The sequence below is a fragment of the Crocodylus siamensis genome, chromosome 11, assembly GCF_052110815.1.
Source record: "Crocodylus siamensis isolate JL-2025a chromosome 11, ASM5211081v1, whole genome shotgun sequence".
Classification (NCBI taxonomy): Eukaryota; Metazoa; Chordata; order Crocodylia; family Crocodylidae; genus Crocodylus; species Crocodylus siamensis.
The window spans coordinates 46,645,241-46,672,857 of record NC_143405.1 but is presented as its reverse complement, the minus strand read 5'-3'; the positions used below and the strand labels follow the sequence as shown (position 1 = coordinate 46,672,857).

Below are 27,617 nucleotides of genomic sequence, written 5' to 3'. Positions count from 1 at the left end.
TCACTGGCGACACGTAGGGGGTGCACGCGGATGCATGTGTACCCCCTGAGATCAGCCATGCACCTCCTGAAGCAACAGCTGGTGATCAGCTGCTGGGGGATCCCTCCCCCATTGGTGATCTGGTGCCCCCCAGACTCAAGAGGCACCCGTCACCCATGCCCTCAGTTAATTCTCACCAACACTTGGACTTTGGTACACTACTCACCTGCAGGGCACACAAGAGACAGGCTGCAAACCTCTGCAGGGTACTGAGCAGCATAAACTCCTGCAACATTTCCACCCATTGAAGTGCCAACCAGGTGAAAGGGTTTTCTATTCAGCTTGATGCACTCAACAAACTGAAAGGGAAACCAGGTGTTATTAGGCCAAAGGAAACAACTGCACAGAATTAGTCACCGGAGAAAAGTAAATTAAAAGCATTCAAACGCTACAGCAGATTATCCATCGGGGAGGGAAAATCCCCTATGGCCAGGGGATCCACAAAACCTCAGGATGCTTGTGTGTCCCTTTGGAACCAGAAGGAACACAATGCTTGTAAAAAGTATGTGGTACAAAGACTTGCATGTGATTCATAAGATAAACTCAGAAATTTCCAACAAGAATCTGTACCGTCAAAACCACTCTGATTTGTGGTCTGAGTCCTTGGTAACAGAAGAATTGCTTTATTATTTTTCTGCAGACAGCAAATGAGCAAAAGCTAAAAACTGGCATTGTCCCCAGCTGCCTTGAGCCTAAAAGAGTTGGCCACCACTGCTCTAGGCTGTTTTTCACAGGTCTTCATGACTTTTTGGCAGCACCTGACCTCTGCCAAGGTAGGCAATTAATGGCACATATAGAAGTGGTGCTTTGGATGACAATGTCTAGCAGTGGGAACTCCATACATTATCACTGTTTTACAGTGCTTGAAAGACCAGCCAAGACACAGGTCCCTACCCTAGGGAAGTATACAAACCCAGCAGTCACCAATCAAGCATCAGGTGCTAACTTTCACTCACTACAGACCCTGGCTAGATTTGATCTGCTAACATTTACAGCATCTGTAGGAAGTTACTAAACCTGGGTAGCTCCTTTACTCATTTAAGAGGATGTGAAACTGTCTCTAAATATAACCTGCAGGATGATCTACAGATGATGACAAAATCATACTGTTTCACTCCTCCCACCTTCAGCTAGGTCTTGTTCCTGCTCCCTCCTCTGTTCCTGTCCCACTTATCTTGATTATCTCAATAAGGTAGGAGGGTGTGAGGGGAACAGGGGGATGGGGAGCAGTCTTCTAGAAACAAAACAGTACCCTACCTGGTGTGATTTCTACTGCACCTTTAGCAACTGACTCTCCATTTTAAGAGCTCTGCCTAGGAGCTCGAGAGAGACATGATGTTCCTACACCAGCAGTCGCTGTTCTGTATATGCGGATATGATGGCCCCTCCACACTGCTCTAGCAAGGTAAAGTGGCCTCAGCATAAATATGTACAAAGGCTGGAATACATTATACACTAAAGTCAAACAAGACAAGGCATAACTGTCATAGATGAGGCACATAGGAAAGCTGATCTGGCTATGATGCCAAAGGAAATGGGCAGAACAGACTGACAGTTTTGGCTGAGATGGAAAGTCAGCGCTATTTCAGCTGCACTCTCACCTGCTAGTGGGGTGTGAAGCCAAGAGGAGGCCAGGGTAATAGGTGGTGATCCTACTACCTTGTCAATTTTCACTGCTGGCAGTCAAAACAGGTTGCAGGGCTGAGATAAAGTGATCACTTTAGTTCAGGTGGGGAAACTGTCACTGCTTCCCGCATGTATGTGCATTGGAGTGCTTCCCTTCAGTCCTGCCCTCTCCCAGCCCTGAGTGATGCCTTTTTGCGCCACTCAGCCATTGCACTGAAAGGAAAGCTTTCCTTTTTTACCATCTATAGTGCAAAGCACAAGAACTCTGCTATCATCTTCAGCTCCTGTGAGCTACAGGGCATTACAACGGTGCTGGCTCCTGAAGCACCAAGTTCTGACTGTAATTTGTACATAGAATTTTATAACATTTTCAGCTAGGCCAGGGGCAGGCAAAGTCTGGCCTGCAAGCCAGATCAGGCCCGCGGCAGACTCCATTTCCCAGCAGCCCCTGCCTGTGTCACTGTGGCCAGTTTCCATGGAGTTCCCAGCAGTGGCAGGGCCAAGACAGTGCAGGGCCACCAGTACCAGCACGGGGTGCAGCTGGGTAGGAAGCTGCTCCAGGGTTGGGATCTTGCAGTTGACATGTGATCACGAACCGGGACAAAGCTGCAATCTGCTGCCCAAATGCCCCACGCAGGGGCATGCAGGCAGCGGATTGCAGCTCTGCCATGGCTCCGGACCACACTGTCACTGTGCAAGATCCTAGCCACAGCCTCGAAGGGCACACAAGAGCCTCCCAGTACTGCCGGGACTGGTCTCCATGGAAACCCTGGTCCTGTGCTGTCAGGGCTTCATCTCTGCTAGGGTCTCCATGGAAACCTGCCGCAACGATGCAGGCAGGGGCTGGTAGGAAATGGAAGTCTGGTCACCAGCCGGATCCACCATTTTGCCCACTCCTGGGTTAGGCACTCAGTACTTGAAGGAACTGAGGATTATTTTTTAAAAAGCCTCAATCAGGAAGTTCCTTCTGCAGGGTGGCTTGAGCTTGGCATGTTTTATATAACATAGAATGCACAAAATCCGAAAGGCAACAGTAGCCTAGCCAGGACAGAGCCGAGCTCGTAGCGTGGGACAGGGGAGCAGTAATCTGCACTTGCCAGGATGATTTCCATTGGAAATGAAAGGAAGGAAGCAACTGTAGCTTCCCTGGAATAGCCTGAAGTGTTACACCTACCTACTAGAGAGGTGCACTGATACATCAGTCTGATATCAGATCATACCAATATAAAGAAAATTAGCTGCATCGGAAATCAGCTCAATGCATCTGATAATTTGGGCAATAAGTGCCTCTGCATGTGTGCAGCCACAGCACAGCACATAGGCAGCAAGGAGCAGAGCCCAGCAGCTTGGGGGGTGCTTGCAGCTGGTAAGTCTGCTGTGGTAGAAGGGGAGGGGCAAGGGGGGGGCAGATCAATGCCCCTGAGGTGAGGGAAGGAGGAGACAGGGGGAGGTGTTGCCCAGCCAGGGCGGGGTGGGGCACAAGACTGAGCCATGGCTTGTCTGACAGTATGGCTCCCACCCTGCTTGCACCACAGGAGGCATGGGGTTGGGGTGGGGGAGTTCCCCTGGATCTGTGCAGGAGAGGGCGGGCGGGCTGGAGCCAGGGCTGTGCCAGGCTCTTCTCGGCAGGGGCTGGGCTCAGGGCAGGTGGCAGCAGTGCTGGGGTGGGCTACAGCAAAATTTGGGGTGGCTGCAGCCCCATAGTCCCCTCCCAGTGCTGCTGCAACTGCCTGCCTGGCACAGCCCTGGCTCAATGCTCCATTTCAACCCACCTGCTGAGAAGAGCCAGGGCTGTGCTGGGCAGGCGATGTGGGCTCTGGGAAGGTGGGCTATGGGGAGGCTACAGCAAAGTTTGGGGCAACACCAGCCCCCTCTGTAGCCCCCCTCCCAGCGCTGCTTCCAACTACCCCAAGCCCAGCCCCACACCAAGAAGAGCCTGGCGCAGCCTTGGCTGCAGCCCACCTGCCTGCCTCGCCCCATGCAGATCCAAGGGCACACACAGCTCCCCGCCCCCATGCCCTCACAGGGTACAAGCAGCTGTGAGACCCGCCCCCTTCCTCCCACCCCCCAACAAGCCGTGGCTCAGTCCTCCATCGTACTCCACCCCAGCTGGGCAGCACCTGCCCCTGCGCCCTCCCTCCCTCACCATAGGAGGCATTGATCCGCCCCTGCCACACCTCTTCCCTCCCCTTCCACCACAACACACTTACCAGCTGCACACAGCTGTATCAGAAATTGGATTGGTATCAGCCAATATGCCTCCTTAAAAATCAGCTACTGGCATCAGCCTCCAAAATCTCTATCGGTGTGTGGCAGAAGGCCACCTCTGTTTCTCCCAGAAAACTCTGCTCTGTAACAATGTGATTAAGATGGGCCCTGCAGAGGATACACACCTTGCCCTATCTTTAGGTAACCTGAGCTGGATACATTCCTGAGGGAGGGGGGAAACCTGCTCCCTCTGCCTATGTGTCTGGCATCACATACCTGGGTGAGGGGCTTGGGCTCCCTAGGGAGCCCAGCAACCAGTGATGCATTTCAAATTTGTTGGCTGACAGCCAACAGGTGCTGGCCTCCATTGGACCAGGTAAATGAGGTCATAAGGGCTATATAAGTTAAGGACTGCCCAGGAGGAGGGGGGCAGCAGCCATGAGAAAGACTCAGAGAGAGAGGAAAGCTGAACCATCTGAAACTTGCTCTCCCTGTCAAAACTCATGATCAAGGAACTGCCTGCCTCCAGAGGGAATCTCCACCTGCCTCTGGATGATACTTGTGAGTAAGCTACCTGAGATCTAACTAGATATATAGCTTGCAGTAACTCAGATGCATGATTAAAGGCTACCCAGCCATGCCAGTTTGCTCTATGGGATTTCTCTGATATTGCTCTACCCTGTACCGTATTGCAACCCTACCTCTTGTAACCAATAAAGTTCTCCTTTGTACCTAGCATGGGAGACTTATTGGGTGTGGGTCTAGATTATGCCTTGGGGTCCCTTTGGGTTGACTGACTAAGGGAGACCACTACTTGTGTTTCTGACTGAGAGAAGCACCCCCAAGTGCTTGAAGTGAGTCAAGTACCCTCGAGGGCTACTAGGCCTGCATTTCCCAGGGTGCACAGAGCCAGAATAAAGCCTAGTCCTGGGTGATGACAGTTTTTACCCCAGGCTAGCGGGTGTGCTCCAGGAAGGGGGTTGGCCAGACATGAGGTGCCCCCAGGGAGGCACTTGGAGCCTGGAAGGTGGTCGGGCGCAGTGAAGTGGGTGGTTCAACACAGGAATGCCCCCTACTGGCCCACCACATGTGCATCAGAAATTGGATCAGTATCAGTCAATATGCTTCCTTAAAAATTGGCTACTGGTATCAGCCCCAAAAATCTCTATTGGTGTACCACTACTACCTACTGTCCTTAGATTGGGCCTAAAAGAACGATACAGTCCTAAGTAAGTCCTGCATCCTTCCCAAGTGCCACTCCAGACCCCTTCCCCTGCCCCATCTGCCACTCTGATTTCTGCCCTGGCTGCTATTCTGCTTTCATCTCTCTGACCTACATGCCACTGTGCTGCCTCTTTAACCTGTCATATGCCACACACAGGGACTGCCAGTATCAGTTGTGGCATACCGCAGGTTGGCCATCCCTGCCCCAGAAGGTAGAATAAATACAGAACACACCAGAGCTAAGGACCTTACCTCATGAATTCTTTTAACTTGCCCATTAATGGAGTAGTCGTCTAAGGATGACCGGGTAGTGCCTTCGTGGCCAGGCATGTCAACACACACCAAGTGCAGATTCTTTGGCAGGAACTGTGGAAATAGAGCTCTGGGAAGTTAGTCTGCAGAAATGCTGTTATGAAACAAGGAAGAAAACTGGTGGCTGCAGGGGGAAAGGAACACCATTTCCCACTACAACCCCTCAAGACACTTGGCATGACCAACAGCTGCAACAATGGCTTTTCCAAGCTTGAAAACATGGAATAGACCAAAAGGAGAAAGAAAGAGAATGGGAACAGGATTATGAATGTTTGGTAAGTGAAATCATTACATGCTTAGGGCAAGACTCATTGCCCACAGAACAAGGAGGCACACACAACACTTCCCTGTCCCAGCACAGCCATGCCACAAAAGATCTGTCTTCACTGCCCTCAAACTATGACCCCAGTGTCTCCCAGACACACCTGGGCTAGTATGAAAGTAGCAAATTCAGGTACCAGTAGCAGCACAGCCATGAGCACCAAAACTGAGAAGCTGGGTAAATCCTTAGCATGAACCAACACAGCAGTGCCTTGGCTAGTCTAAAGTAGAATCAGGTACAGCTAGACAAGCTGCAGTTACTACAGGCATCCCGGAAGATGAAAGGCAGTTTCGGTGGATCTAAACCAGGGGCGGGCAATTATTTTGAGCGGAGGGCTTACCCAGTTTTGGCATGCTGTTGAGGACTGCATGGGTAGCCCCACCCCCTCGTCACCATCTCAGGACCAAGGTCTGAATGTCTTGGGACCAATGTCCCAGAGCCAGTACCGGTGGGGCCCAGAGCAGGGTGCAGGCTGGCAGGGGTCTGTGGAGCCGGGCTGGCCTGCACCAGCAGGGAGGGGGAGCTGGTCCGGCTCCATAGAGCCCCTGCCAGCTGGGACCCCACACTCCTGCCATCCTGCTCTGGGCCCCACTGGCACTGGCCCCGGGACACTGGTGCAGGCTCTATGCTCCCACTGGCTCCGCACCCACTCACACTCAGTGCCCCCCAGCCCCACGGTACAGGTGGGGGGCAGCACACAGCCCCAACCCCCTGCTTGCCAGCCGGGAAGAAGCTGGTGCTGAGCGTGGGGAAAAGCGGCCCCTCGCCCACCCCATGGCTGGTGCCCCGCGCTGCAGGCTCTCACAGCCAGTCCCGGGGCCAGTGCCAGTGGGGCCCAGAGCAGGCACAGGTAGACCTAGGCAGGCTGTGAGCAGCTGCAGTGCAGGGCGCTGGCCATGGGGCAGGTGAGGGGCTGCTTTTCCCCACGCTCAGCACTAGCTTGTAACCCGCCCCCACTGCCAGCCTGGCAGTGGGCCGTGTTACAAGGTGGTGCCGAGTGGTGGTGGTGGGGGCAAGCAGCCCCTCCCTGACCCGCTCGCAGCTGGCCTGGGGCTGCCTGTGCCTGCTCAGAACAACAACAACACCCGACCCCCCCCACCCCCCCACGCGGGCTGCGAGCGCCTGCAGCACGCGGTGCCAGCCATGGGGTGCATGAGGGGCTGCTTTTCTCCACGCAGGGAAGGAGCCCAGAGAAAAGCTGAGCATGGGGGGAAGTGGCCCTGCCCCATGCCCAGTACCCCACTCTGCAGGCACTCACAGCCCACATGGGGCTGTCCAGGGCGGCACAGACAGCCCCACGACGGCTGCAAGCAGCTGCAGTGCGAGGCATCGGGTATAAGCAGGGAGGGGCTGCTTCCTCCCCCAACTCCTTCCTTGCCCAGGGTCACCCCCACCCCCCTCCGCCCCTCTTACCTGAACTTCCCAGACCAAAAAGCCCGGCTGGGGGTCCGGCTGGGGGGCAAGGCCAGGTGGGCCCCACTGTTGTTGGAGCCCGCCAGGCTTCCCCTGGGTCCTACTGTCATTTTTGACAGGAACCAAGGGCAGAGAAATATTTATTTTCCAAATTTTTTTAGGGGCCCCCCAGGCCAGATAAAATAGCCTCATATGCCGGATTTGGCTCGTGGGCTGGATTTTGCCCACCCCGATCTAGACTATTCTCAGGTGTGGCAGATGACAGAACAAGGAGCAATGGTCTTAAGTTGCAGCAAGAAAAGTTTAGGTTAGATATTAGGAAAAACTCTCTCGTTAGGAGGGTAGTAAAGCACTGGAACAGGTTACCTAGAGAGGTGGTGGAGTCTGCAATCCTTAGAGGTTTTTAAGACCCAGCTAGATAAAGCTTTGGCTAGGATGATATAGTAGGGGACAATCCTGCTCTGAGCAGGCGGTTGGACTAAATGACCTCCTGAGGTCCCTTCCACTCCTAATTTTCTGTGATTTTCCTTTGTGGCCTCCCCTTCCATGCCATCACTGGAAAAGAGCAGCTCTGCTTCCAACTGGTGGCTCCACAGCAGCACTGCAGACAGGAGTCATCATAGCAAGGCACAGAGCCCCTGCATCCCCACTATTACTGGCTGTGCCATTGTTCCGTCATGACAAACTGGGTCCTACAGCCACGCCCGGCCTAAGGGAGACTATGCCCATTTTGTGCCACCCACAAGCTCTTCTCTCCTAGATTTTCTGGTCTTAAGGATTCCTTGCAGCAGGTACCCACAAGGAACAGAGAGTCAATCTAGTCCTGTGTCAGTACCAGAAATTACCTGTTATTTTTATTATTCATTGGACTCCATCCCAGTAAGTTTGGGCACACAAACCTTCTCACACTTCTAAAATTGAGGAGATGGAACACATCAATCTATCATGACAGCAGGAACTAGGATACTTCCAGCACTCGTGCTTACTACAGCTAGCTCTCTAGTGGGCTAGCAAGCAACCAAGAAAGTAAGTGTTCTTTTGTTGTGGCAAGAATTTATTACTGGAGAAGTGGAAACGCACCTTGACTACAGACAGCCACATGTCTTTGTGGGCAGAAAATCCATGTAACATCAGTATGGATGGTTTGTTCCCAGGCCTCCCTCGATAGGAATAGCAGAACTGGTAGTCATCATAATACGCGTACCTAACCTGCATACCCAGTGCTCGACGCCAGTACCTAAGAACAGAGAAACAGGCAAAGCCAGTTAGCAACATAGGACACCAAAGTGTAATCCAGTGTTCAGAGCACAGGGCAGGCAGAGAAATCTCCTGCGTTTGTGTCCCACCTCTAACTTGCTGCATCTCAGTCACTAGAAGGGGAGCCCTTTTTGGTGTAGCCCCAGCACAGGAACCTGGCTCCTCCTTGCAGCAAGCTGTTCCTGCCACAGCTGATTCCTACTCCTTTCGCTTACTTTCTGGGGAGCTTTTAAGGCTTCCAATGGGACACACCCAAATGACACCACTTCTGCTTTCTTACTAGGGCTAAGTGTTCCTCCTTAAAGGGACATGCCACCCTGTTACAGTGAGTTGCTACAGAGGTTCACTGGGGACATCAATCAAGCAGCTACCCGTCTGCATGAGTTCCTTGTGTCTTACATAAGTATGCTGACTCTCACAAACTGCATATCCACCACACCACCACAGAGCTCCCAGAATTCTTTATTAGTGGCATTTTCGGCTTAACGCACACCAAGAGCTATATGCTGCCAGACGTAAGCAAGACAAATGCTCCAGAAAAGGACCACAGGGCTATTTCCAAGCACAATCTGGGGAAGCAGCACTTGCACTACATGCTCCTATCAACTGCTAACAGAGGGACGGTGGTGGCCCAGAGGCTGGAATGGTATCTAGGTACAGCAATGTTCTATAACCTAGCAGGTGTTAATAAGAAAGTAGTGGTCTGGTGAATACTGGACACACGTAATCTGCTCAATAATGAAAAACAAGAGTACTTCAGCTGCTTAACCAAACAAGGACTAACTTGAGCCCTGTAAGTCAGATTCTAATTTATATTCCATTGAAGAGGAATGCAATTATCTTTACAGCAGTTGGCAGAGTTACTATGTATTCATATTACTCTGAGGTCACAAGCTAACCCCTGTCTGCATATCATGCAATGATTTGGCTATTCCTGGTTGTCAGGATGTTGACATATACATCAGAATTTGTGATACTGGACATATCAGAACCTATGATGCCACTAACAATGGGCGATGCCATCGTAGTTGACAGGGCAGGCAGATTACCCAGCACAAAGCTGAGGCACAACTGCAATCCTCCTGTGTTAAAACCCTCATTTTGAGGGCTTTCACTGGACTGAAGAGGTAACCAGGCTTTTTGCTTGTTCTATGCACAGACATAAATTTGACCCTGACTAAGTAAATGCCTTAAGACAACAAGTCACAAAGGCACCCATATAAACTAGTGAAGGACGAGACATTAATGTTTAAGCAACTGAGCCTGATGGATGAATTTAACACTCAACAAGAAAGGTTGTTCTGACCATCCTTGCTCGGGCTATTCTCAAGAGGCCTGCCTATTTTGAGAAGTGGAGATTGCCCATGTGTCACAACAGGACTGGATCACATTATGTACTAGCTGTATTATTTACTAAACGTAACGTTTACAGAGAGAATGAACAAAGATCTATTTTAATGATAAAGCATCAATAAGCTACGAAAAATTCAGAAGCAGTCAGATTCAAACAAAGCAAGGGCAGGGTGGGGGGTGCGAACAGATGCAAGCACTCTCCAGAGCTGTTGGAAATTCTGTAATACAATAAGCATATACAGGCAGTCCTCGACTTACAACGTTTCAAGTTGCAATGAACGGCACTTACAATGTTTATAAATTGACACCCTGTTTCAACTTTATGACATCAGTTTTGAGTTTACAACTCTTGAACCAACGTCATGCCACACCAGCGAGCAAGCTCGCTGTGTTGCCCATCTCCCTGGAGAACACCTGTCCAAACTTCCTTGGACACTTTCTTTAAGAAAGCAGACAAGACTCCAGAAAAACCTGCAGCCAAGCCTCCGGAAAGGACTCCAACCAAGAGCCCTTCAAAAAGTCCAGCAAAGTCACCTCAAAGAAGTCCTTCAGAATCAATGCGATTGCTATTTACAATTAAATGATTAATGTAGCTATATTACTCATCTATAATTGATAGAACAGAAAATTCTGGGTTATTTTTGGTCAAAATAGGGTATCAAGGCTTGGTTCAGAAACCAATCCCCCATTTATAATGTTGTTTCCTATGGGAAAATTGGTTCTGAGTTACAACTTTTCAACTTAAGACATGGTTGTCAGGAACCAATTGTGTCATAAGTCCAAGGACTGCCTGTACATATCGTATTGTTTGTAATATTCATAGAAGTTACTAGAAGAAGCAAGAAATCCAGATGCAACCAACAGGAATTAAAAAACTTGACTTCAGAAAAGAAAGATACAGATGCCTTCTTCAAGAGGAAGATATCCCACCAGCCTCTGCTCCCCACTTGCTGATGCAGGCAGCAGGTCCATGATTTCTCCCTTCCTCAGCCAAACTCCTATGCAAAGCCATTTCTGGACCTGCCTGCAGTTGCTTTCCTCCCCACGCTCCCCACTGAAATATTCACAAACAACAGGAAGCAAGTTCTAATCCCGTCCGTCCACAGGTGACTCTAGTGTCCCCTGAACACTGAACAGCTACGATTCGTAGTCACCCACTAAACTTTGTCTGCCACAACTCAATGTAATTTAGAGAGATAGGAAGCTACACCCGATGTGTATGTGGCTGCGACCAAATCTCTATTGTGGGTTTGCTGAGTTCTTCTGCAGGATTCCTCTACCCCTACATCCTACTCCCTTGCCTCAGGCTGATAAGCCTGCTCTGCTTTTAGGGCTTGACCCTCCCTTTTAGGGTTTGACTCCAGTAAGGACACAGAAATTAAGTAGGCGCAAAAAGGAAATAAACAACAAAACATCCATCCTCAAAGGGTTTGCTACTGTAGCCCACATCTCCACCAGAACTGCCATTCTGGATTCGGCCTAAGGTCCCACTAATCCAATACCCTATCTCCAGCCAGACGCAAGCACAGTAACAGATGTGTTCCTCTACCAGACACTGTCGAGAAAGCACCACTGTGGGTGTGGAATTTATCTAGAAATTATCCATCCTCACTCCTGATGGTCTGAGATTGATTTAAACCAGAGGTGGGCAAAATATGGCCCACAGGCTGAATCCGGCTCACCAAGGGATTTTATCCTGCCTGTGCCGGGTCACTTAGCCTCACCTGGCGCAGGCACAGAGGGCAGCCTGGGTCATGGCACATGCAGCTGGTCTTGCCGCCCAAAGGCATGCAGAGGGGCTAGGGCAACAGAGAGGCCAGACTCTGCATCCTGGCAGCTCCTTCTAGCTGCTGCCACTAACGTCACTGCTGGCGTTGGACCCAGCCCCACTGCCTGGGCACCGTGGCCCGTTCGCTTCACACCCACCCACCAGGAGCACCGGACAGAGTGGGCAGGCAGGATCTTCATGGAGATCAGTCCAGGACCCTGGTGCTCAGCCAGGGAGATGAGATGGGGCCATGGGCAGATGGGAAGTAACATCCAGAAGAACAGGCAGGCAAGGCCAACGACAGGGGCGGGTCTGGGATCCTGGGGCAGTGACAGTGCAGGGCTGGGGGCCAGGACCCAGGGTAGAACCACAATCCTTTGCCTACACATCCTTGCAACAAGCACCAGTTTCATAGATTTCATAGACATTAGGGCTGGAAGGGACCTCAGAAGATCTTCAAGTCCAGCCCCCTGTCCCAGGGGCAGGAAGTCAGCTGGGGTCATAGGATCCCAGCAAGATAAACATCCAGATGTCTCTTGAAGGCGTTCAAAGTAGGTGCTTGAGCCACCTCCGGTGGCAGGCTATTCCAAAACCTTAGGGGCTCAGACAGTAAAGAAGTTCTTCCTTATGTCCAGCCTGAAATGGTCATGGACAAGTTTGTGACCGTGTGATCTTGTTACCCCCCAGGGTGCTCTGGTGAACAGACGTTCCGCCAGATCCTGGTGGTCACCCCTTATAAACTTAAAGGCAGCCACCAGATCGCCCTTCAGCCTGTCATCATAAGGTCTGTTTTCCTGACCTCTGATCATGTGCGTGGCTCTTCTCTGGACTCTCTCAAGCTTCTCCACATCCTTTTTGAATTGTGGGGCCCAAAACTGGATGCAGTACTCCAGCTGCAGCCTTACCAAGGCTGAGTACAACAGGAGAACGATGTCCCGGGATTTGCTTGAGAAGCATCTATGGATGCAAGCCAGAGCTTTGTTCACTTTACTAGCTGCAGCATCTCCCTGAAGGCTCATGTTCACCTTGTGGTCAATCATGACCCCCAAGTCCCTTTTGTCCATAGTGCTAGCCAGCGTAGCACTGCCGAACCTATACATACGCTGCAGGTTTTTCTTCCCAAGGTGGAGAACCTTGCATTTTTCGGTGTTAAACATCACCAGGTTCTTGTCTGCCCATTTCCTGAGCCTGTCAAGGTCAGCCTAGATCGTCCTCCTGTCCTCAGGTGTGAATGCTTTACCTCAAAGTTTGGTGTCGTCAGCGAACTTGGCCTGTTTGCTTCTGATACCGATGCCCGCATCATTAATGAAGATGTTGAATAGTATAGGCCCAAGGACAGACTCTTGAGGGACCCCACTGGTCACAGGGCACCGTGACAATTGACTTCCATCAACAACCACCCTCTGGGTCCGACCACAGAGCCAATTCCCCAGCAGGTGAATCGTGGTGGACCCAAGGCCACAGTTGGCCAGTTTTGCTAAGAGGCGATCATGGGATAGCAGATTTAAGGCTTTTTTTAAAGTTGAGATATATGACATCAATCTCTTTTCCCTTGTCCAGGTGATAGGTCACCTGGTCGTAGAAGGAAATAAGATTGGTCAAGCAAGACCTACCCATAACAAATCCGTGCTGGCTATCCCTCAGGATACTGGCATCAGCCAGTCTATTAAGAATGGTGTCTTTGACAACCTTTTCTAAGACCTTCCCCAGGACAGAGGTCAGGCTGATGGGCCTATAGTTTGCTGGGTCCACTTTCCTCCCTTTCTTGAAGATAGGCACCACATTGGCCTTCTTCCAATCTTTGGGCACTACACCAGAGCACCAGGAGTTCTCAAGGATCCATGCCAGGGGCTGGGCTATGATGTCTGCCAGCTCCCTGAGTACCCTGGGGTGTAAACTGTCAAGGCCAGCTGGCTGGAAGGTATCCAGCCTCTCAGGGTGTTTCTTCACAAGGTCAGCATTGATGGAAGGTAAGGAATCTCCCTCACCCAGGCCTTCCCATCCTGTAAGGGCACCCTTGGGACTGGTGAAAAACCAACGCAAAGTATCCATTTAGCAAGTTGGCTTTTTCCTGGGCGTCAGCTGTCAGTTGTCCCATCTGGTTTAACAGGAGTCCATGTTGCCCTTGCTTTTCCTCTGGCTCCCCACATATCTAAAAAAGGACTTTTTATTGTTCTTGATACTTGTAGTTAATTGGAGTTCCGTCGCGCCATGGCTTTTCTGATTTGGTCTCTGCAGGTCTGGACCAGTGCAGATCCTTGGAGGTGGATCCAGTCCTCCATCCTTTGTAGGTGTTTGTTTTTAGATGCAGGAGGTCCGCTAGTTCCCTGCAGAGCCAAGGGGACTGCTGTGCCCTTTTGCTGCCTTTCCGCCAAAATGGAATAGACTTTGCTTGTATATCCGGGATTGCTCCCTGGAGGAGCAACCACTCTTCTTGAACTCCCCTCCCTTTTGCATCATGGTCCCTTGGGGCCTCACCGACAAGCCTCCTGAGTTTGTCAAAGTCAGCTTTCCAGAAGTTGAGGACTTCTGTATTGCTGACTGACTTGCCAGCTTTACGGCAGATGGTAAAGGTGATCAGCTTGTGGTCACTGTCACCCAGCTTCCCTTTGATAGTTAGGTAACCGATCAGGTTGTCCCCTGTTGCCAGTACCAGGTCAAGCAGCACTTTACCTCTTTTTGGTCCTTAGACTTCTTGAGTCAGGTAGAGCTCATCCACGCATGAGAGAAAGCTTTGTGACCATTCAGATTTGGCCAAGCACTCTTCCCACAAGATGTCTGGGTAGTTGAAGTCTCCCATGACAATCATGGGCAGGGGGGCATGATGGCCCTGTGCTGTCACTGTCGCAAGATCCCAGCCCCACCTGCCTGCCCTGCTCCCAGACGCTGCTCCCTGCCCACCCGCAGTCCCATTCCATCAGCACAATCAATTGCATCCTGCCCACAGGGCTCCCGGCCTGGTCTCCATAGAGATCCTGGGGCTGGGGCTGGGACCAGGATCACAGGGCTGTGACAGTGTCTGGCTGGGCCCCAAACCAGAACCACTTAGGGAGTTTTGGTGAGCGGGCAGGGATGGTGCGGGTTCTGACCTGGCCCGTAACAGGTCACCAAACTCCGTAAGTGGCCTTCCAGCCCAAATAATTGCCGCAATTTAAACCCAAACACGTGATTTTAACTTTTTGTTGGTGGTACCATAAGTATACATATTTGTCATCATGCAATCATCCAGTCCTCAGGCAGGCTTCACCCAAAAACAAACAAACAAAAGTATCAGGCCCCTCACCACTTCTTCCTTCAACAGGTACCTGCAGAAGCCACGAGAGGCCCAATTCTTTTTTTTCTGCGGAGCCTGCCCGCCTCTCCCACAGCCAAGGGGCAAGAGGACAGCTGCATCATTGCAATTTGCAGCATTGCAAACTCATCTAAAACCCCCAAAACTGACACATGTATAACGTATGCTGCCATTAAGCCACACAAATGACATTTTCATGACATGTACATCGTGACAATCATCACATGTACAAGTGCCCCTAAATTCCAGGGATAAAAGAAGATTCAAGGCTGGCAGCTCTCTCTCCTGTGATTGGAGAGAATGAGACGCAACCAACTAATGAGGAAGACTATAATACTTCTCTCGAGCACTTCTGCTCAGGAGAGAGATCCAGACAAACCCAAGTTCTATTAACCTGAAAACATTTTTACATTTTTCTCATTAACTACACACATACACACACACACACACACACACACACTTACACACACATACCTACACATACACACTATACATACATGTATATACCCACATACACTATATACATACACGCACACACACCCCTAAATATATCTATCTATCTATACAGGTATAGATAGATAGATAGATAGATATAAATTAATCCTGGGGGAAGATGCGACTGCAGAGAACATGACAAAGAACAGAACATGCAGGTTACTGTTAGAATTTAAGAAACAGGCAAACCACCTGATCACTGATCAAATCCATGACACCAGCTGATCGCTTACTAGTCTTGCCATTTTGAAATAAGACTGACCAAGCCATTTGAAGTACAATGGCAGTACATACTATAGGGAACTCACTGAGTGCTACTGAAGCTTCTCTCAGGGAAACCCATTATCCCATTCTCCCTTGGGAAACGGCAAGCTGCAGCAATGCAGCTTTTCATGAAATATCCATAAAAATTACACAGGCTCTCCTGACAACTGCATTTGCAGTGCAGATTACTGCTGTACAGGGGGTTTCTACTTTCGGGAGCGAGAAAGTGCCATGTTTCCAGTCCATCTTGCTGGAAGCTTGCCCCAACCCTGTCCACAGAAGCAGCATTAAGCCTTTGCCAGTCTCTCCTTTATTTTTAATTCCCTCTGTCCTTTTGTTTCTTTTTTTTCATAAACTGCTGGAATCCACATTCCACTGTGACAATTGCTCCTGCCCACACATTCCAAGTTGCCCTCTTGATGGATGTGGCTATCCAGCAAGCAGTTTGTCCCCAGCCTGCTCTCACGTACAATGAAGCATGCAAACGATGCCTGTTCCCAGAGGGAACTTGGCTCCTTCTCCAGTGAAAGCAGGCGAGGTAATCAAGATGTGCCTAGCAACCTGGAACAAAGGCACAGCCCAAAGACAGGAGCCCTACAAGTGGGAGTTCAATACAGAAATGCAGTTTTATTCATCCTGAGACTGTTTTATGTTATGAACAGTAAGAAAACAAGCACGCTGTGGCTGAGCTCTATTGACACATTAAGGTTCTAATCTCTATAATCACCAAACATGTCCAAAACATGTTAGTCATTTGACAATTTGTGTTACATTTTAGCAAGCCTCAATGATATTCCTTGCCACTAAAAAATCCTGTCTTTGAAAGTGTTTCAAAGCTGAACATTACGTCTTTCTTTCCTACAGGCCAAAAGGGACCACTGCATTGAACCCAGCTCCCCCTACCATGCAGTTCAATTCCTGCCCAAAGCCACAGAAGAGTTCTGTGCCAATCAAGTCACTCAGCCTCTGGTTCCCATCTTGCCTCCTCCCTCCTGCACCTGTGTTATCTTGTTGATGGCAAGCTCTTTGAAACAAGAGTCAGTCCAACATCTAGAACAACAGGACGCTATGTATGTGCAGGCCTGTTGGCAGTTCTCTACGAGTTAGTGTTAAGAATCATATAAGAATGGGAATAATACAAATAATAGGATGAATGGGGACAGCATCTTTGGAGAAAAACTGGAAGTTATCAAGCACAGTCTGTCAGCCTGGGAACCACACATTTTAGATTAGCTATGTTCCAGCATGGACCCAAAAAAAATTAAAAAATATTAACATAGGCAGTGCTAAAATTCAAGTGCTCTTGACTCACCAATAATAAATTCTGATCAGTGCTGAAGGCCACAGGAGAAAGGATGCTACAAATGCTAGAATTGGGATAGCCAGGGTGCCTCCAGCTATTACAAACATGTTCAGCACATCAAGGTCCATGTTGCTCTAAGTCTCGACTTCACCTGCATAAATGAATAAGGATCCAAAGGTTAATAACAAACAGACACTAACATCAATAAATAACTAAGTCAAGACTGCAGGGAGAGGAGGAAATTGTTAAAGGCACCACAGTATAGAGCAGATACCAGGCAGGCAGGCAGCTAAGTGGCTTTCAGCTTGAAAACAGTTATTGCTTTCATACCCGCAACAGATCTGACTTCTGAAAACTTATTCTTTCTCAGGATCATGCCAGGGACTGGAACAACTGCTCTCATGATGAGTTCAGACAAAAATTAAAGACACTGGATTATAATTTAGTTCTCACAGCACTTTGCATATATGCAAAACAGGGATTCTCTCCGCTCACTCCATCACACCACCCACACCGCCTGAGGGCTGAACAAGAACACAACTAAAATGAGCTTATTAAGAATTTATTTCACCCAGTCTCCTCCATCTCCCTTCCCCCCACCCCTAAAATCTGTTGTACGATAGCTGACCTAGAATTTGACAGCCTGTGTCCTGCTCCAGGCTCATGACTGCTTTATACAGACATCTGCTAATCAAGGAGCAGAACCTATTACTGGTCTCAGGAAAAATGGGAAAAGAGCCCTGGCATCTTTTACTGCATCATATTTTTACTCATGCAATCCAAATTAATCCCCCTCAGAAAAAATACCAAGGCACCCCACTGTCTTTCCACAGTGCTGAGAACACTTGTGCTTGCTATGTTAAAAAAGTCCCTGCTTCTACCATGAAGTACTCCAAATTCAGGATCTCATTATGCTACTACATTTTCAGGGACAGCTAACACACCCCACTTTTTGAAGTGCAACTATCTACCTACTGTGATGAGATCTGTTTGCTTGTTTCTCACCTTGCCTATCCCCCAGGGAGCAGGCAAGCACTTCAGTATTAAAGGATTAATCCTGCCCCACAGACATCACGAGCATATTATCCAGTTCCCGATGCTGAACATCTGACGTCAGTGGCAATGTGTAGGGAGTGCACAGGGGTGCATGTGCACCCCCTTAGAGCTCCAGTGCGTCTCCTGATCAGCCACACTCGCCACTTAGGTGATGGGTGGCGGGGCAGGCAGGAGCTCCGATGCCCCCCCTGCAAGCATCAGCCAATCGCTGCAGCCACTCCCAGGAGCAGCTATAGCAATCAGCTGCAGGGGAACTCCCTCCGGGCAGCATGACCTGCCGCCAGGGGACCCTCCCTCCCTCTCCCCACCTGGCAGCGAGATTGGCTGCAGGGGACCCCCCGCTTCCAGGCAGTGAAACTGGTCGCAGGGGGGCACATGTCCCTCCTGACTAAGGTGGCACCAGTCGCCCATGTCTGATGTGCCATGCATTTTCTCAATAACTGTTCCTTCACAAGAGCACATTTCAAATCCAAGGATTATCGAGTTCCAGGTCCCCTCCCTCACAATCTGTCCATGTTACGTCTAAACTTAATCAGATTTGTGGATAAATCTTTCTGAGTTTGGTGTGACTGTTTTAAGTCATTCTGATAACTGTTCAGTATACAGGTTGCCAAAGAGAAACCAGACAATTGTAATTATAAACTGTGCCAACATACAGCTGTGATACGCAGGTCCTATTAAAATAAGCAAACATATTAAAACTATATATTGTGACCCACATTGGCCAGAGGAATGAGCCTGGAAGCTGTTCTGCTATTTGGCATCCACCAGCCCTTGTACCACCAGTCTGCATACACTCTCCAGCAAATTAGTGGTATCACCAATTTGAGTAGGTCTCTAGCCATACACCTTAATCTTGTCCCAAAAACAGCTTGGAGCTACCATTTGGCCCCTATGAACATCTCACTGCACATCTTTGCATTAAACTTTGGTGGTACATGAGCGTGTAACAGATGAAAAACATTTACCATAACTTCTTGCAAAAATTAATTAGTTTATGGGAAGAGGAGTTACATACCATGATCCAAATGTAACAGTAAGAGTCTTTTAGCTTACCTTAGAGAGATGCCCTCCTCCAGGATGAGAATGCCACTGCCAAAATGTACCAATGATGTTCTGGAAAAACTAGTAAAAAGGAAAAGGCAAAATTATATTCCTGTCACTTTCTTCTGCCAGACCTAGAAACAGAAACACTACTCATTTAAAAAATTCAAGCCATCCAGCATGACAACACATTCAGAATAAACATCCAGTCCACATCCAGAACAAAGATTAAAGGAAAGCAAAAAGATTAGAAACTGGTGAGGTAGCAGAAACAATCCAGGGTCTACTCGTGGTACCCAGGCACTAGGTAACTTAGCAGTAATTGCTGGACTTAACTGGGGGGAAAATGAAAGATGGAAACTGAAAATGAGGATGATGATGGTTAAGAAAATTAAGGCAGACTAGGTTTCATAGTTTCATAGTTTCTAGGGTCGGAAGGGACCTGAGTAGATCATCTAGTCCGACCCCCCGCCATGGCAGGAAAGAGTACTGGGGTCATACGACTCCAGCAAGGTGTTCATCTAACCTCCCCTTAAAAACCCCCAGGGTAGGAGCCTGCACCACTTCTCTTGGAAGTTGGTTCCAGATCCTAGCCGCCCTGACTGTGAAGTAGCGCCTCCTGATATCCAGCCTAAATCTACCCTCCGCCAGCTTGTGACCGTTATTCCTGGTCACTCCCGGCAGTGCTCGGGGGAACAGGGACTCCCCCAATGCCTGCTGATCCCCCCTGACTAGTTTATAACAGGCCACTAGATCCCCCCTCAGCCTTCTCTTTTTTACGGTTCAGGTCCTGTAGCCTCTCCTCATAGGGCCTGCCCTGCTGTCCCCTGATCATGAAAGTGGCCCTCCTCTGGACCCTCTCCATGCTGTCCACATCCCTCTTGAAGTACGGTGCCCAGAACTGGACGCAGTACTCCAACTGGGGCCTGACCAGTGCTGCATAGAGGGGGAGTATCACCTCCTTGGACCTGCTCGAGATGCATCTGTGGATGCATGACAAGGTATGGTTGGCCTTCCTGACTGCATCCCCACACTGCCAGCCCATGTTCATCTTGGACTCAATGATGACTCCAAGATCCTTTTCCGCCTCCGTGCTGACAAGAGGGGAGTTCCCCAACCTGCAGGTATGGTGCCGGTTGTTCCTCCCCAGGTGCATCACTTTGCACTTGTCTGTGTTGAATCCCATCCTATTCTCATCCGCCCACCCTTGTAACCTGTCTAGGTCCGATTGAAGCCTGATGCTACCTTCTAGTGTGCCCACATCCCCCCACATCTTAGTGTCATCAGCAAATTTGAACAGGGTGCTTTTTACCCCCTCATCCAAGTCAGTGATGAAGATGTTGAACAGTGCAGGCCCGAGGACCGAGCCCTGCGGAGCCCCACTGCCCACGTCCCTCCAGGTTGAGAGAGACCCATCCACTACCACCCTCTGGGTGCGGCCCTCCAGCCAGTTGGTGATCCATTTGATTGTGTGGGTGTCGACACCACAGCCCCCCAGTTTCTTAATGAGAACGGGGTGCGAGACAGTGTCGAAAGCCTTCCGGAAGTCCAGGAAGACTATGTCCACTGCTACCCCTGCATCTAGTGATTTGGTGATCTGATCCTAAAAGGCCACCAGGTTGGTCTGACAGGACCTGCCACTGATGAACCCGTGTTGGTTGCCCCTAAGCATGCAGTCCCCTGCTGGCCCCTCCTGGATGTGTGCCAGAATACTTTTCTCAAACAGTTTGCCTAGGATCGAGGTAAGACTAACTGGCTATAGTTTCCCGGGTCCTCCTTCTTCCCCTTTTTGAAGATGGGAACCACGTTGGCCCTCTTCCAGTCCTCCGGCACCACACCAGAGCACCACGAGTGCTCGTAAAGCCGTGCCAGGGGTCCTGCAATGACCTCGGCCAATTCCTTTAGAACTCTAGGGTGGAGATCATCTGGACCGGCTGACTTGAATACGTCCAGTCCCTCCAGAAGTTCCCTAACTAGTTCCTCACTAACCCTGGGCCCAGGTATGCCTCCCCTGGGGCCCGAGGGGGGCCCAGCAGGGAGATGGCTGTTCTGGTCCCTACTTAGGAAGACAGAGGCAAAGAAATCGTTAAACATGTTAGCTTTGTCGTCTGGTGTGACGACCAAATTTCCCAAGGTTCTTTGGGTGAATCTGATCTCTTTTATTAGACCAACTGAAACAGTTAGAAAAACATTTTTAAAAGCACGCTTTTGGGTTTAAAAACCCTTCACCAAGCTGAAGAAGTTTCTGCAGTTGGTGTGTGCTCTTCCTGGATGAAATGAAAAGTAAAGCCAGAGGCCGGGCTCGTCTGCATGCAGGATAGGCAGTCAGCGAAGATGTAAACTGAGGAGTTAATAATGGGTGAAAGACAGGCTGGATGGAAGGAGAAGGGGAATGAATAGTGGAGAAGTACCTGGGGAGCCAGATGTCAGGCAGGTTATAATGTGTCGTAAATCCAATGTCTATATTTAATCCATGATTTTTAGTATCCAGGGGGGTTGAAGAAGTGAAGTTCATAGGCTTGTCTCTGAGAATTGTTTTATAAGTTTCTTTTGAGGATTCAAGCTGAGAGATTGAAGAGAGAGTGGTTTTGTTGTGAGAACGTACCCCCACAGGTAACTGGGTATTCTTGTCTTTGATGGATTTCCGGTGTGTGTTAATTCTGGTGCACAGTTGTTGTTTGGTCTCTCCTACGTATTTTCCATCAGGGAATTTGGTGCACTGGATGAGATATATTACATTTCTGGAGGCGCATAGAGATGAGCCTATGAACTTCACTTCATCAACCCTCTTGATACTAAAAATCATGGACTAGGTGGAGTGCAAGACTTTGGATTTATGACACATTATAACTTGCCTGACATCTGACTCTCCAGGTACTTCTCCACTGTTCATCCCCCTTCTATCTCCCCACAGCCATCATGTCTCTCACCCACTGACTCCTCAGTTTACATCTTCACTGACTGCCTGTCTTGTACCAGCCTGGCCTCTGGCTTCTTTACTTTTCATTCCATCCAGGAAGAGCACACACTAGCTGCAGAGACTTCCTTAGCCTGACAAAGGGTTTTTAAACCCAAAAGCTTGCTTTAAAAAAGATGTTTTTCCAACTCTTTAAGTTGGTCTAATAAAAAAAACTAGATTCACCCAAAGAACCTTTTTCTGCCTATGCACTGCTACAACATACACCCCTGCAACATATTAAGAAAATTAATGCATTTAAGGTATCTTAACCAAAATTTAGCCTGCTCCTATTTATCTAAAAAAAAATCATCTTTCCACAATGATTTTATGTAACTTCAAAACACTTGGATAACTGGGTCTGTAACGTACCAGACATGGACATTTCTTTGTACATCCAAATCAAGGGCTCTTTCTGCAAAATAGTTAGCAGTTCTAGGTGGAGCAGATTTCAGGCTACAGTATGTAATACAGACATTATACAACAAACTGCAACCGACTAACATCAACTGCATGACGGTGTCTGAAAACTTGGCTAACAGGTCCAGGTATTCTGAGATTCCCTTGAAGAGGGATAGGCTGGCATGGGTAGGAAGTGTTTGATTCCCTGCAGCAGCTCTGCATTAAGGTTCAACATGCAAAGTCATATTTACCAGCTCCCTGTCTGCAGCCTGTTCCTTGGATACCCATGACAGCTGTTGCAACTCACATGACTACAGATACCCAATGAACACTACCCTTACCCAGGAAACAATATTCCTAGCAAGCCAAGTGCATCTGACAAATCTGGACAGAGATCTTGGATGCCCTTTTCTCAGCACCAATGTCACACAAGCAGCTTTCAGTACCTCCACGTAAGTGCACACATGTGTTTCATGTCATTTCCTCTATTTCAGATCCGAAGCAGAATTTTTTAGGTTACTGAAGTGTTTCACCCAATTCGACTTTTGCTCCCTCCAAAGTAACTCTGCTGGCACAAACAGCATTACTAGACTTCGGGACAATCATCCTAAAGGATTGTTCTGCTTCCAACCAAGTTAAAACAGCTGCCAGGGGCTGTGGGATGGATACAAATAGTCAGACAACAACACAGCACCTATTTATTCCTCCCACACCACCTGCTTTACGGGGTAATAACAAAGGAGCCGCACAAGCCAGACAATCTAGAGGAAATTAATTTTACATATCTACTCCTGCAGCAGAGGTAACAGCAATACTGATGACCCCCAGCAGCTATTCACCCAGTCTTCTAACCTCCAGAAACAGTTTGTGACACTAAAGGAGAACAGCAGGAAATGTAACAGAGAAAAACCTTACAGCAAGACTGAGTATGTTTCCATGCTCCCAATACAGTGCCCTCAAGGACTAGGCAGAGTGCAAGAACAGCAAAACGTAGCCCTAGGGAAAGAATAAGACTAATTTTGTTTTGCAATATGCACCTCAGCTTTAGCTAGATTTTTTGTTTCTTCTTTTTTTTTAAAAAAAAGACCAAGGTAACTCTTGTTGTCTAACGAGGCCTACATTTTTCCTGTTCTAAGCCAACATGATCAAAAGAGGATGTGTATTTAACTACCTTTTAGAGCCAACAGGAAGCATTTTGGTTCTGTCAAAATTCAGTTATAACAACAAAAATCCATAACATTTATTTGTTAACAGCTAGAAGGCAGCGGGTTACATACAATCTGTTACCAAAAGATAAATTATCTCAACTAGTAGGAAGTAAGTTTAAAACCAATACAAGGAAGCTCTTTTCTACATAGCATGCAATGAAAGCATGGAATGCACTGTCACCAGATGTTGTGGGAGCTGACACAGTTTAGCCAGTCTGGAAAAGGGACTGGACAAATTAATGGAGGCAAGCGGTATCAGTAGCTATTGACTATGAGAATTAGGGGTACAGCCTCTGAATTACAGCTTTCCAAACCTCAAATGCTGGAGGCTGAAAGTGAGAAAGTAACAGTGGGAAAAACCCTGGTCATCCCCTGTTCCCTCTCCTTTTGAGCCTCCACTCTCTGCCATTATGTGAAATAAGCCCATTTGATGTGCCATGAGGTCATAAACTTCGGCCCATGATGAAAACTATAAGTCTCCTTTCATAAGGGATATGAGACACATCAACTGATTACTTGGGACAAGTAAAAACAAAACAAAACCAGGTGATGGATCAGGGCCAGGATCAGGAAGAACAGGGCGGCTGCCCCACGGGACATCTCTGGGAGGTGGCTGAAGTAGACCCTGTCTCCCCACTCCAGCCGCCAGTTGGCTTTGGCAGCTGGAGTTGTATGGGTCTCCTGCAGGAAAAGTACAGAGTACCTCCTCTCCTGGAGGAAGGAAGGAGAGTACCTGGCACCTGCAGAGACTCATCCTGCAGCCACGCACACTGAGGGTAACCACAGTGAGAGACCTTATTGGTGGGAGCTATTGTTAGGCGTGGCAGGGATTTCACAGAGGCAACACCAACCACAGGACCCATCAATCCCGCCATCCTGCCAAACACAAAGAGGGAGTCATAAAAGCTGTGGGACTCAGTGATAGTTTCTGGCATTGCTCCACTTGTGTCCCTTGTCTTCCTCCACCAGAGCCCTCACTGAGTTGAGGACTTAGTGGAAATTCCCCCAGCAGTCCAAAATGAGAGGGAGATGCAAGAACTGGAGCAACTCCTCCCTGGGTACCACTGGGGCCAAGAAGTCTGCCAGCTCTATGGAGCTCACAGACTCCCAGTTGCCATCCTGCTGGTTCTGTAGTTTGGTGGGTTCTTCCTGGCTGCCAGGTGGGGTGAGCATTTCCCCCTCCTCCACCCATGTGGGAACAGAGGCCCAGGGGAAGGCTGCCACATGGTCCACTACATAGTCTTGGGCCCCCTGGGCATTTTTTTACATATGCAAGCGCCAGGTGCTTTGAAAAGCACCTAGTGCTGCGTTGCTTTCAGTTGTATAAATGACAAAACGTGTGTTAGCGTGCAGAAAATGGCAGCGGTGCGCTTTTAAACTAATGCACAAGGTGTTTTAATTCAACAGTGCACTGCTGCCATTTTCTCCACACTGACGTGCATTTTGCCACTTATACAACTGCAAGCAATACAGCACCATGCGCGTCAGGTCGCATATGGAGCAGACTCACTTAATGGAGTCTGCTCCAACACATCGGATCTCCGGCACATCCGGGCATGAAAATGTATGTGTATAAATGTCCCCTGATACTGGAAAAGATGCAGTCCCTCAGGGTGAGGGAGGGGGTAGCATGGGTAGTGGCAGGGCAAATGGAAGAGGTTCCTGTGCCTTTGGGGATGGGGAGGTGTTCGGTGGGGCACCCTGTTTCTCCCCCTTCAGCACCAGGGCCACAGGGCACACTGGGGTAGCTTTGATCGGGGGGGAGGAAGTTCAGGCATCTGCAGGATGACAGTGACTTCCCTAGAGCCCTGGGAAAAGGACTCTTCCCCATCAGGCCCACTAGCATGACCCCAGACACAGACCCCCCACCACTGGAGTGGCCAGAGGGGGCGGGCTCCATTGCTGGACATTCCCCAGGAGTGGCTGGGGCCAAGGCTCCAGTGCCTGCAGTGGTAGGGAGCAGGTCGCAACCAGCACCGTTGGGATCTCCTCCATGGGCTCCTCTACCACAACATGGCCATGCCATCCTGGGCCCTCCTCCACAGTGGTAACAACTTATCTTTTTCAATTTTTGTGGGGATGGGATTTCTGCAGCTCAAGAGATGGGGAGCATGACATCAACATCAGCCCCCCATCTTAAGTGATGAGAGGGGAGCCTTCTCCATATCAGAGGGCCTGAACTGCACCTGATCCTCACACTTTGCTTTGCTCTGGATGCCAGATTGCTGCCTATATGGGACCAGCACCCACCCAGCTTCAGGGTGGCCCAGGGAGGGGTCATCCTGGGGCACCAGGAGCACTATGGGGATATGAAGGGCTGGTGGTGGGGTGGTAGGGGCAGGTGTTCTTTGGAACCCCACTGGTGGCTGTGGCATGGGGTCCCCTGAATTTGCAGAGGGGGCTGGATGCTGGGGTGCTGGTGGCACCCCTCTCCTTGGCAGGGGTTGCAGTGCCCCTCATTGCTAACTGAGGGGGCACTCTTGGTAGGTGTCCTGGTACCTGGCATTAGAAGCACCTCACCTCCCTTGACATGTAGCTGTAAAGGTCCCCCTCCCTCTGCCTCTGCTGTCAGTTGGATGGTGACTGGGTGGTGGAAGGACTGGATATGGCAGAAGCTGGGGTCCTGGCACCCCAGCAAGAGAGGGATGACTGGAGAGAGGACTCTCTCTAGGCCTTGCAGAAAGGGCATGAGGGCCCAGTTAGGAGTAATGGAGGGGACAGGGCTGATAACCACCAAGGTCCCAAGATTTCGAGGGAGACATGCTTGCCTCACACTGTGAGCCCCGTCCTGCCACCTCTTGCATGGCACCCTCCATGGCAAGGTAGAAGACACCGTTACCACAGTGCCCAGAGGCTGCCACAATCTTCAGGGGGCCCACTGCTCAAGCAAGCACAAGCACATAATTTTCAAAGGGGAGCAGCTCTACTTCAGGCATGTCAAAGCACACCCCATTGTGCCTGCTGATGGCAGGGAGGGGGCCACAACTGCTTGACATGGTGCGGGCAGGAGGCAGAGGACCGAGCTGTTGAGGCTGCATGGAAACCTGCAGGTCAGGTGCTGGGCTGAGCAGCGGGGCTTGCAGAGCTGAAGGAAGGCTGAGTGGGTAGCACTTGCTAATGCTGGTCCTTGCAGGTGCTGCTAATTTGGTTTTGGGGGGACCCCCTCCAGCTAACTGGGTGGTGTGGGAGGACAAACAAGCAACATACAGGAGGGAGTGGGGAAGCACGCCGCTGGCTTACTCAGCGGTCCACAAGACACTGGGAGAAGTGGAGTGGAGCACAGGAGTTACCACAGGAGGGTAGACATGGGGTTGCTGCTAGAGCAGCCAGAAAGCCAGCTGGTGGGGTTGATGATGGAGGGGTCCCACTGGCTCTGTGGGGTCCCCACTTGCTGCAGGAGGCTGTGGCAGCAGGTGGTGGGTTAGGCAGAAGGCCCCCCTGCCCCCACAAGGGGGGGGAGGGGGCTCTTGGTCCAGGCAAGGTGGTGGTCATGCAGGGGGCAGGAGCCTGCAGCGCTCAGCTGGGCTCCGGCTACTCCCTGGCCCGCAGCTCCAGCAGCAGCCAGGGGGGAGTTGTGATGCCCCTAGTGGATACAGGATATGGGGCAAGATGGGCCTATGGTCTAACCCAGCAAATGGCAATTCTTATATGTAATGAAGTTTACAATCAGCTAATGGCAGATCTGGGAGCAAAAGCCAAGAGCACTGCTTCCTAGAGACATGAGCTAACATTAGACCCAAGCTATTTCTCTAATTAAAACTTTCTTGAAAAAAATCCAGAATAAAACCCTGTTACCCAACAGTCACGGGGCTGCCAGAGACGATATGTAATTAAGCAGTGGAACAAAGGCAGAAGGCAAAAGAGTACTTACACCACCCAGAACAGGGCCCAGACAGCTCATAACCAAATGGCCAAGTGAAAATAATTTGATTCATGAGTATCAAAAGCACAAGGAAGAGCCAAAAGAATTACCACTAAGTACTCATCAGGCAATAAAAGATTCATTTCCATCAATACAACTGACTAACCAGAAGTTTCAAAAGCAAAAAATCCCACTTACCAGTACAGTACGTTA

General features: G+C 49.6%; 1 protein-coding gene across 1 annotated transcript in view; it reads right to left on the bottom strand.

The window, feature by feature from the left end:
• Positions 1 to 27,617, bottom strand: part of ABHD6 (abhydrolase domain containing 6, acylglycerol lipase) — a 41,625-nt gene that overhangs the window by 11,851 nt on the left and 2,157 nt on the right. Inside the window, exons 2-6 of the mRNA XM_090022465.1 lie at positions 18,989 to 19,057; positions 16,886 to 17,027; positions 8,225 to 8,381; positions 5,350 to 5,463; positions 206 to 338 (exon numbers count right to left, since the gene is read on the bottom strand). Of these exons, the coding sequence (XP_089878591.1) occupies positions 206 to 338; positions 5,350 to 5,463; positions 8,225 to 8,381; positions 16,886 to 17,004 (523 nt within the window). The 5' untranslated portion in view covers positions 17,005 to 17,027; positions 18,989 to 19,057. The remainder of the gene's footprint in view (positions 1 to 205; positions 339 to 5,349; positions 5,464 to 8,224; positions 8,382 to 16,885; positions 17,028 to 18,988; positions 19,058 to 27,617) is intronic.